Below are 11,740 nucleotides of genomic sequence, written 5' to 3'. Positions count from 1 at the left end.
GCAGCAGGGTGCTGCTCCGTTCTTCTCCCCTCCATCCTCCATAGAGCAGAATGGTGCTGTATGTACCGCATCGTTCTTGCATCATGCAGTGCTTAGTCATTGGGAAGGATCGTGAAGATTGCACGTGTGTATGTGGCTTTATTGTATATCAAGTCCTTAGATGAGGAGGCACTACAGCAGTGTTTCTTTTTATCGTGGGGGAACTCCTTAAAAAAAAAACTTTTAAGTCTTCAGGGAACCCCTTCATTAATTACTATATCCACAGCCCACAGTACATTAGTGTGGTGGCATGTAGGAAAAATGTCTCCTACTTTGTTGGCCAGTAGGAAGAATGCCACCCTTACAGATAGCCAAAATGATCATTGGTATCAGTTAAACGGACCCGAGAGTCACAAGCTGCTCATTGCTCATGGAACCCCGGTTGAGAAACATTTCACTAGAGGGATGATCTGTGTGAGACATGTACAATACAAAGGATTCTGCACAAGGATTTAGTTAGTTGTATCATTTAGGGAAGAGATAGTACTGCAGGAAGTAAAGAAAAACAAGGTTTGTGCCAGCCTTCTTGGAAAGAAACCATTACTGCTTGTTATCTGAATGGTAATCCATGCCTGAAAGCATTGCTGTTGCACATTTATTATTTCTGCATGCACATAACACAAACACCAGATATTTTGTTTTTTTCATTACTGTTTTTTAAATGATTTTTTCACAACAAGGACTAATCAATTTCTTCTGTTTATTTAGATAAACATTATTACAACATTTACAAATCACAGTATATCAGTGTAAAACCGGCATTGTATTTTTCCTTGGCAGTGCCAGATAAACCATTGCTAAAGCCATAATTCATTAGAGGATAGTTTACATGGCCATACTTTTCCTGGCCATGCACATTTGGGGTTCACAGCTGGCAGGGCTCAGCAGCAGTATCTACTATCCCATGACAAGCTAGGATTTGGTGTCTTTATACAGGTTTCATCTTCATTCATCATTACTCCCAGAGAATCAAACTACATTATGCATTTTTCAGCTTCCGCTCCTTTTTAGCTCTTGCTGCCATTAGAGCAAAGAATATTGTTGGGGAAAGTGGTCTCAGGTATACTGCTAATGTAGGCACCAGTCCAGCTACCAAAACATCTTTACTCCTTTCACCTATAGCACGCAGCACAATCTTTGCAACGTCTTCTGGTGATCTGCCTTCAGCGGTGGTTTTATCCATTACTATGAAAAGAAACAATGCAGTTAGAGAGGAAAGTTTTGTTTACTTTACTTTTTTTTTTTCAAATGCATGCTCTAAACCATGCAAAAAAGTGAAAGCATCCAAATGTTTCTATGCTAAATGCTGCATGGAAGTCTATAACCGCCATATTCAGTGATGGCTGAATTTTGAAAAAGCTAAATTTTTTGGTGGGTAAATTTGACATACAGCAATTTATATTTTGTTTTCATATGAAGCCGGTACATGGATCATTTGCAAGTTTTCTCAAACCATCTCTATCAGCCTCAAACTTTTATTATTATCATTATACAGTATTTATATAGCACCAACATATTACGCAGTGCTTTTCAAAGTCCATAGTCATGTGACTAGCAGTCCCTCAAAGGGGCTCACAGTCTAATGTCCCTACCTCGGTCATATGGTATTACACAGTCTGAGGGTAATTTTTTAGGGAGGGAGTTGATTAACTACATAGTTTTGTAATGTGGGAGGAAACTGGAGTACCCAGAGGAAACCCACGCAAACAGAGGGAGAACCTACAAACTCCATGCAGATAGTGTCCTGGCCGAGATTCAAACCTACCGTAATGCTGCAAAGGACAGAGTGCTAACCTCTGATCCACTGTGCTGCCCTTAATTTTTTCCCCCCATGGTTGATGTATGTTTTGGATCATTCTTGGGTACAGTGTATGCAAAGGAAGGATGACCTATAATAATATTTTGTCACTAGCTACCACTAAAGAGATAATGGGTGTCCAATCTAGTGTCTTCTAAGACGAGCTTTATTGGTAAGAAGTAGTAAAAAAATTTTCAAACAATTTTAAACATAGCAAAGGTCAAATGTTATCAAAAGTTGGGCAAGTATGTGTGTGTGAAGGGGGGCTAGAGCTACCGGGGCCAAAGTCTGTAAACCTAACTATAGATGACTAATCTGGATGAGCAGCACAGGAATTACTGTAATGCCCACAACCTCCACACGGTGCCACTACAGCATCTGTCATTGTTGCCCAAGGATCCTTTGCTCTGGATACACACTTGTAAACCTTGCAGTGGAAGCAGGGCAATAGCACATCCACATTTACATCCAATTACTCTATGGACAGACAATTGTCCCAGAATTTTTTTTGAGCTGGTTGGGAAGAAATTGTAAGTGGGTGGCAGCCTCTGTATTGTGACCTACCGGTAACTCTTCAGTAACTATCCAAAAACAGCCGGGTGGTTACTGAAAGGTGCCCGGTGGTGCGTTCAGCTAAAAGGGGCTGGGAGAACACAAAGATAAAGATGGACCATGCATCATTTATCTACCCCCAGGATGTACATATCAAGAAATGGAACACATTTCATCAGAGAAAGGTTTAAGCTACACTTAAACCAGAACAATATTTGTTGGTGATGGTTACTTACTGTCATAATCAAGAAGGATGCACATCATACCAGAGAGGATGAATATGGCATATCAGGTGCTTGTGAGTGTGAAATGAAGAGAGGAGAAGTCAGGAAACCTCCTCCCAGGAATGGCCAGTAGAGTTACATGTGGTGGAAATTAGAAGGATTTGTGTGCCCATGAGTGCGCGAATCCCTCTGCTTTCTTTCGGGCCAAAGTATCAAACTATTATAAAAGATATGTACCTCCATATTTGGACCCATCTTCAGTCACTGCATTCAGTGAGAGGTTGGTTTGGATATATCCTGGGCTTATTACAGTAACATCAATGTTATATGGTACCATTTCCGCTCTCAAGCAATCAAAAAAGGCTTGTGTAGCATGCTTAGATGCAGAATCTGTAAAGAATAAATTCAGAGAGATAAGGATACATTGAATATATACTAATGTAGTAGTTTCTCCTAGCCAGGATTCCAGAAGTTGCTAAGGGGTTCTATGAGGAATGAGCAGTAGTAGGCTTTTCTTTTGCTGCCCTAACCACCAATGTAAGGAGGTATTGACCACAGTTTTCTCTGTCTAGGTTTGTTTCCTGGCCATTATTATTATTTGTTTATAAATAATAATACTAATAATATTATTTACTGAAGACCACTTTGTCAGTGAGGGGGGCATTAGGTACATGTATTTTTTCTTTTATGTACAACTTACCAGTCACACCAATGATTGTGAGCTGTATGTATATCATTTTTAGTGGGGTTCTCTGAGACATGAAATACACACACCTAGACTTTGACTTGCCCAATAAATCATCCTGATTCTTTTCCTTTTTAGCCATTCTGTTGTAGATTTGCTGGTGTGCGTGGGATCATTGTCCTGTTGCATGACCCAATTTTAGGCAAGCTAAAGTTGTCACATAGATGGCCTCTACAATGAGGAGTTGACGTAGTCAGCACAAGAATTACGAAATGCCCAGGTCATTAGGCTGCAAAACAAACCCAAATCATCACCCCTCCACCACCGTGCTTTACAGTTGGTACAAGGTAATAATGCTAATAAGCTGTGTTTGGTTTTGCCAAAAGTGATGCTGTGAATCATGGCCAAACGTCTCCACTTCGGTTTCATCTGTCCAAAGGACATCGTTCTAGAAGTCTTGTAGTTTGTTCAGCTGCAACTTTGCAAACCTAGGCCATAGTGCCATGTTCTTTGTAGAGATAAGAGGCTTTCTCCTGGCAACACTACCAAACAAGCCAAAATTGTCCAGTCTTTTTGTAATTGTACTGTTATGAACTTTAACATTTAACATGCTAACTAAGGCCTGTAGTCTGCGGTATTGTTCTTGGATTTTTTTGCAATAATCACTGAACTTGCATATCCTGACTTTAGGGTAAAGGAGACATTCAATTCTGGGAAGATTGGCAACTGTCCTAAATGTTTTCCCAATTGTGAATTTTTTTTGTGATCCCACCCTTAAAGTGCAGAAACCCAATCAGAATTTACTTTGTTGATCTGAGAGAAATAAATATTGGCTGCCCTGAATAACTGCATTTATTTATCATTTAAAGTGTATGTTATCTCTCTGAGCAGCCCGACACCATTCAGTCCACAAAAATGCTGGGTGTTGTCAGTACGCAACAGAACAGAGCTGAGTGGATTTCTGGCAGATCAACATATATTTTGGGTACTTACAGGTTCTTTAACAAAGGTAAATCATTGGGGAAATATAATTGTATTGCACATATGTACAATTTAGGACTAGGAATTCCTTTTATTAAAAAAGGCGCTGGTGCATGTTTTCTTGAGTTTGTCTGTAAAAATACTCTTGTGATTCTAACATGACAAAACAAAAACAGATAGGGAATTGTTGGCAATGCTTGATAAAAAGCAAATAGAAAACTTTGGATTCTGAACATTACACTTTCTGAACAATCCTGATGCTGCGTCCGTGTACATGAAGTAATAGCAAGAATATTTGGCTATGCTTGCTATCACTTCATGTATGTGGACACAGCGTCAGGATTCATGCATGTAAACGACCTTTCCATACAACGTGGCACAAAGCTATGGATTTAACCCTTCTGTCCATTGATTGGGATGAGGTTGATTTGAAAATGGCCTAAATCTAATGCTGCTGAGGCTTATTATATGTTGTTGTACACTTTGGCTTTTGCAAGGCTTTTTTGGTATCAGACCCTGGTATCTATCCCCTGAAGAAATGGTACCATCCGCGAAAAGCGTCAGAAATATTTGATATTGCTCAAACAGCAGTTCTTTGTCTGTCTAAGATTTGTTGTATAAGATGATTTTAATCATGTGCTTTGTATAATGTTTACTTGCAAGAATAATTGTTTGGAATAAAGTTTTCTATATAGTTTTTATCAATTATTGCCAGCAAGTCCCTATCTGGTTTTCTTTTGTATAACTAGTGAGGGATATGGCAAACTACTGACTTTTTTTCTCTAGTTGTGGAAGAGGTATTATACGCTTGTAACAAGAAAGAATTTGAAAGAGAAGACGTGTTTAGGTCATAGACAACAAAAAAGCCTATACAAAACCATAAACAAGCATCTTATCAAGTTTGGGACATGGAATTGACACAATATATAAATATGTGAAATCTTTCTAATATAGGACAATGATTATCATCGGCAAATTATATAATAGACAAATTGCAAAAAAATTAATTGGGCACGGTATCTGCGCTGTATATATTGTAAGCAGTATGACCTTCATTAGGCATTATATGTAATTAAATGTAGCCAGGACAGAATAAGGGACGACATTTTGTGGATTTTCTCACGGCTGTATCACATAAGCACATAATGCAGGGTTGTAGGGAGAGCCAAGAAATGCCTGTGAAGGGCACCACACTGAACTGTAGGAGCTTACCGAATACCTAGCATTGCAGCAATGCACAGTCATTGCATATCTGCTGCAAGACTAAAAACACCATTGGAGGGAAGAAAAGGGGGCAGAATCCTTCCCTATTCCTCACATGTTCTCTCATAATCAAAGAATAGATTTGTCTCTATTATGTACTCTGTGTTATATGACTCTTCATTGAATATTTACAAGTGTCAGACATTTCTAATAACTTACATGCAGATCTGAAAGGGATGCTTATTTTTCCTTGAATACTGCTAATGGCAACAACGTGTCCTCTCTTATTCTTGATCATTGATGGAAGAAGAGCTGGAAACAATGCCAAATATGTTAGAAAACTGTGATCTTTAACAACAATGTCTGCAGATAAACAAAATTGTACTGAATTAAAGTGCAGCATCCTAACACTGATTTTTAAAATTTCTAGGCAGCATTTGATTTGGCTACAACATGGCTGACTTTACTTGTCATGAATGTTATTCAATGATCATCGCACAGCAGCAGTTTATAGCTGCAATGACTTGTAAAGGAGCCAGCTAAAAAAAAAATTAGCCTTGGAAAGAGGTAGAGACATTTGATGTGGGTCAAAATCAATGTTGCTATTTTCTGCTAAGTGCATTGGGAAGCCCTTTTACCCTTTCACTGCCTGACCACTTTTTGTTTTTTACACATACATTTTTGGCTTAAAAATGGTGCGGCACCTTCGTGATGATCAAGACATAATGGGATTGCAAAGCCTTCTGTGCTACCTACAACATGCATCCCAGGAGGCTCTTGGCTGCTTCTTAGAATGCCGATCTTGGGCATGCGCAGATGGAGCCCTTTCATTAATGGAAGAAAAAATTGCCTATCTCACACATTCGCAGTGAGGTCGACAATCTTTTTTTCCTATCTACGTCACCTGATCTGGCGCCTGAGCAGTGCAAAGAAGAAGACGGCTCCCAGCGCTTCCTCTGTGCTGAAGAAGGACCCAAAAGAAGAAACTTCCTGATGGATAAACCAATCTGCGGGATTAAAGGTGTTTTTTTTTTTGTTTTGAGTTTAGTTCAGCTTTAGGTAAATAATTACATTACAATAAACTTTACATACTACTTGCCTACACTGATGTACAGAGACTGCAGATAAAGTCCAAAACAATCCCACATGTGTAACATTGTTTTAACCCTTTGACTGTTAATAGAAGTGAAAAGAACACATTCCAGGAAGTAAAAGGGTTAAAGTAAATTGGTGCATAGCCTAAAAACAGTGAAGCAGACAGCTCATTTGGCTGCTGGTTTTAAATGTTAGGAAGGGAAGTGGCCAAATGCTCCAGACTGATCTAGTTTATGGATCTAGACGGATCTAGTTTAGGGATAAAAACTTTTGCCTTCTAATAGCAATTTTTTTTCCCCATTATACTTTTGCCAAACTACCCAGGTTCACCTATGATAATCTTCTTCAGTCTTTGACCAAAAACAGAGTACACAAAGACATGACCTCACCAGTTGCTCTATTTAATCCATTTATCAGGTTGGGGTTGTGATAAGACAATACCAAATTCCTCCTACCGCTCAACCTGAATGTCTCCATCATCCTTGATTTCGCTGACACATTCCTCTTCACCTTACATTGCAATGGAGTTCTACTGGGATGCCATATACAACAAATGGTACCACAATGCACCAGTACAGGTAATATGTATAGTGGGAAAAGGGGAGTTGAGTGAACCTTTGCACCCTGTGGACAATGCGATGGTGTACATCTTGGCACTAGGGCCTGATTCATTGGGTATCATTTTACTTATACATCATTTGATTGTCTAAACACTGAAAATTTGTATTCCCTTTTTTTTCTTCCCCAAAACAGCATATGCCTGACAACAGATAATATTTGATAGTTAGATATTTGTGCTCCATACCAAAATTCAACCACTTAAAGTTATCAAGTTATCTCAGGAATCCATCAGAAATGGCATACAACAAAGATATCCTTATCACTATTTCTCCATTCAAGGCTTATTCATTTGTTATTATCTTACGACTGGGTACACAATCCTTTTCAACAACAAAAGACTGAACGATGCATGAATGAGTGTTGTACCTAGAGCACCGTTCTCCTCCACGGAGAGGGGAAGGGGAGAATGACGTGACGACACCCCGCTGCGCTCTTCTTCACTTTCCATATGATTGCTCCTCGTTTTTGGATCTGCCAGGACGCACAATGGAATGATGAACGACGAGCGCTGTACACACACCAGATTCTCATCCAAAATCAGCCCTGAGATTATCAGACGAGAATCATTTGACGTGTGTGTATAGCCTTAGCCTGGTCGTTTGCTGATGACCTACTGCTGTATGTGTCCAACCCCAAGATTAGATTCCCCCAGAAAACAAGCCGCTTAAATTTGGAATGATCAGTAACATTAAAGTAAACTTTCGTAAAAAGCACTTCCTACAAAAACAGTTCACATTTTCTGTCGGACTTATATCCCTTCTGATTGTTTGATCTCATTTACTATCTCTATTTATCCACAACAAGACAACTCACTACTGGAAACAGTGGTATGAGCCATTCCCATCTCCAACTGCACCATTAGGCAGACACTACTAACTCACCTTATAGATCAGTGATATAATGCAGCTAATAAATGTAAAATATCTACAGAAACCCATTTCTAGCCAGTCCTTACATTTTCCCACCAATGAGTTCTCATCCTTAGCTCCATCACCTAATTTATCATTTCCTAAGCAGTTTAATTATCTCCTACCTAGACCCTTAGATTTCCATTATGGATTACTCAACCTTCCTTCCAGCTCCCCTAAATGCCAGGGCACTGACTCAGCTCTAACATTTGAAAATTACTTACAAGCACTCACTTCCATACAAAAGTCATAGACAGTATTTGAAGTTCTATGTGTACAACCTATGCTGTGCTAGATCCACTTAGCAGAACAATCAACTTCTCACCTATATGGGAAAAAAACCTGCATTAATCCCTTTATAAAGAAAGCCATTCAAACTGCTTTAATCTAACCCACAAAATGTCTAGTGCGGCTGCAGCTCAAGAAATGTGTTAGATTTTAACACGATGGTACCGCTATTACATAAAATATTAGGACTCATCCCATCCAAATGCTGGAATTGCAACTGACCTCGGCACTATCATACAACCTTTCCGAATTCAAGCCTTTGACCTATATCACCAAGTCACAGGCACCTCTATGTCTCTTACCTCAGACAGCTCTTCAGTCAATTATAGGCAGGCACAACACCATGCTCACAATACTGGATCCTATGTATGGATTCAGATCACTTCTAGGGAATAAATTATTTCACAGAAGACCTATTTACTTCTTCTGGCATGGAACATGACTTCAGACTTAACTGCCAATACCCATACTTCCTAATGATAATACATTAATAGGGGATCCCTTGTGACACACTCTCACTTTCCTAATCTCTATTCTCTCCCTATTCCTGGTCATTTACATGCCGACAGTCCTACATCACATTTTTATCCTTCTGAAGATCTCCTAAATGGCCTCAATATCACCTTCTTTTCAAACCAAAGTTCCTGTGCTTCGTACCCTTCTGTTCTAGTCCTACCTTCCTCTTTCATCTACTAATCACACGCACGGTTATAACACTATCCCAGGCATGCTTCAACGCTTTGTATAGGGCTGCCCTAATTCGTCGGCACGTTTAACCCAGCTTGGACTACTTATCTTTCAAACTTGCCTACCCATCTGTCTTTTGAAACCCTCACTACTTACACTTCCATAGCCTCCCTCCTATTGTGTGCTGCTTCTCCTACCTCTGAAATTGTGAGCTCTTTGGGCAGGGTCCTCTCCTCCTCCTGTGTCACTACCTGTATCTCTTGGTCATTTGCAACCCCTATTTAATGTACAGTGCTGCATAATTTGTTTAACAATAATAATGGAAGGTTTTTTATATTATATTGAATGAATAATTTAATGAATAAATAATGTGTGATCTAATGCTTGCAACATTTTTTACTCAATTTCTTCAGTATATATTTGTTTTATTTGTAAAGCACATATGTACTTATAGTACGCGTTTTGTTTTTATTTTACAGTCAAGAAAAAAATAAACAACTATGAAATCTAAGAGAAACACACACAACATTTTTTTTTTAATGTGGTATTTTATAGGACTGCACTATTCAGTTTGACCCATGGCTGAATTTGTCAAGTCAGTTTCTCGACTTACTATGGCTTGGGCCGGGCAGAGCTGCCAATGTGAAGCTACACTGTAGGATACAAATGAAAAGGTCAAAGCAGATTTAGTTGAGCGTAAAACGTAGCTGAGTCACACTGCTTCCAAACTATGCTACAGTCTCCTCTCCCTCCCCTGGCTTCCAAGTGCAAAAAACCTAAAATACAATGATGTACATCCAAAGAAAATAAAACAACAGCTGTAAAGAATGTATTATTGATGTGAGCAGATATTGTAACAATTTATTGTCATCCTGTAAGCAGAGTTTTAAGCCTGGAGGATGTACTAGGGCTGCAATCCAGGGTGGGGGTTAAAACTTGCATGTCAGTTAATAGATCGAGATCAGCAGATGTGTTTGAAGTTTGACTTTTCTTGTGTTTCAAGTCAATCAGTGAACTCATAAAAAGTATATGTCAGGCCAAAAACCTGTTTTCTCAGTTTTGCATGAAGTAGGACAGGGTTACAAACATTATTGTGTTTCTATTACTATCTGGGGCTCCATCAGAAAAATGTATCCTGTGCTAATCACAACAATTTACCTGACATAAACAGAGGGGAACATTCCAACAGCAACACATACATAAATAAAACTGTAAAATACAGTTGGTCATTGGGCATTTTCTGTAAGAAATATTGTTAACAACTATAAACTTTTTTTCCTTTAAAGCTTAACTGCAGCTTACTCATTTATATTGATTTTGTTTTTTGTTTTTTTAAATGTTCCATAGTACCTAAGTAATCTTATTCAATAAATCAACAATTCAATTCTAAAGGACTGTACGCACATCCAACAAATGTCAGAGAACTGTGGCTGGAAACACTCTTTAGTTTTATAGTGATAGTTTTCCAGTGACAAGCACTGTGCACACAGGGACCTTCTGTTGTATGAAGCGGGGTTGAGTGAGTGGCACCCCGCTGTGCTCTTCTCCATGAGTAAACAGCGGTGTGCCATGGGTGATGTTGGAGGACTGATGAACACAGCTTAGTTCTATTTTGACCATTCTATAGTCTTGGAACAAAGGGGGAAAATATCAGTTCTTGCAGTCTTACTAGAATGCCCATCGGCCTACGACATTGTCCTGCTCACTGCAAGCAATGGTGGCCACACACACAATAATATGATCATTCAATGCAAAAAAATGAGCCTCAGAGTTTCTAATAAACCCTTGCTGCCAATGACTTGTCACACGTCAAAGGATTGAAAGAGTTTTAACAAACTTACAGCTTTATGAGCAGCAGTAGACCTATTTTAAATTTTATCAGCTGGTTCTAAGTTTTAATATACTGTGACAGATTTATCACAATTAAATGTAGAATGACATACTTTGAAAGAGTTTGAACCAACTTTACTTACCTTTAGTTAAAGCCACAGGTCCAAAATAGTTTGTGTCCATAATCATCCTGTCCACATTTATCTCTGTGTTCAGAATATTTCCTCGGAAACTAATTCCTGCATTATTAATAAGGATGTCCACCTTTCCCGCAAGATGAAGAATTTCATTTGCTGCGCTGGTTACAGCCTCCACATCTGAGAGGTCAAATATTACCGTATGAGGTTTATACATCTAAGGTGCAAAATGACAAATTATAGCTATTAGCATCTTTTCTTTTCAAAGTGTTTATCAAAACAAATAGGGGGTCATAAAGAAGATATAAGATATAAAAGGGGTTCATAAAGGGAAGATATAAATAGGGTGCACTTTATTTTTCTACTGTGTTTAGTTTAATACATTTTTGTGTATTGTTATATATCTCGTTTTTTAAATAAAAATTATTATTTCACTAATACTACAGGGGGAATCTATGACACAACCTTACAGAGAACGACAAGAGTTGTCCGCATTCTAACTACAACTATTGACACAGCAAGTTTGAAGAACTAGGAGAAGGCGACTAAGGAAATAGGGCCCTTTCTTCGGATGAGCCACATGTGTATATTTTATATGACATCAGTTTAAAATGTTTTCAATCCTCGACCAGATCCACATTAGGTTTGCTGGATCACCCGGATTCACCCATGACAGTTTATATTCTCTAGTC

At 38.7% G+C, this 11,740-nt stretch overlaps 1 protein-coding gene across 1 annotated transcript in view; it reads right to left on the bottom strand.

Annotated features, from left to right (window-relative positions):
* Positions 1 to 725: 725 nt before the first annotated feature.
* LOC140335878 (dehydrogenase/reductase SDR family member 7B-like) overlaps positions 726 to 11,740 on the bottom strand; it is a 34,980-nt gene continuing 23,965 nt past the window's right edge. The window contains exons 4-7 of the mRNA XM_072418877.1: positions 11,055 to 11,228; positions 5,702 to 5,794; positions 2,851 to 3,003; positions 726 to 1,224 (exon numbers count right to left, since the gene is read on the bottom strand). Coding sequence (XP_072274978.1) covers positions 1,019 to 1,224; positions 2,851 to 3,003; positions 5,702 to 5,794; positions 11,055 to 11,228 — 626 coding nt within the window. The 3' untranslated portion in view covers positions 726 to 1,018. The remainder of the gene's footprint in view (positions 1,225 to 2,850; positions 3,004 to 5,701; positions 5,795 to 11,054; positions 11,229 to 11,740) is intronic.

Source organism: Pyxicephalus adspersus, chromosome 7 (assembly GCF_032062135.1).
Source record: "Pyxicephalus adspersus chromosome 7, UCB_Pads_2.0, whole genome shotgun sequence".
NCBI classification, from domain to species: Eukaryota; Metazoa; Chordata; class Amphibia; order Anura; family Pyxicephalidae; genus Pyxicephalus; species Pyxicephalus adspersus.
Note: the sequence above shows the minus strand (reverse complement) of the source record. Positions and strands in the feature narration are given on the sequence as shown.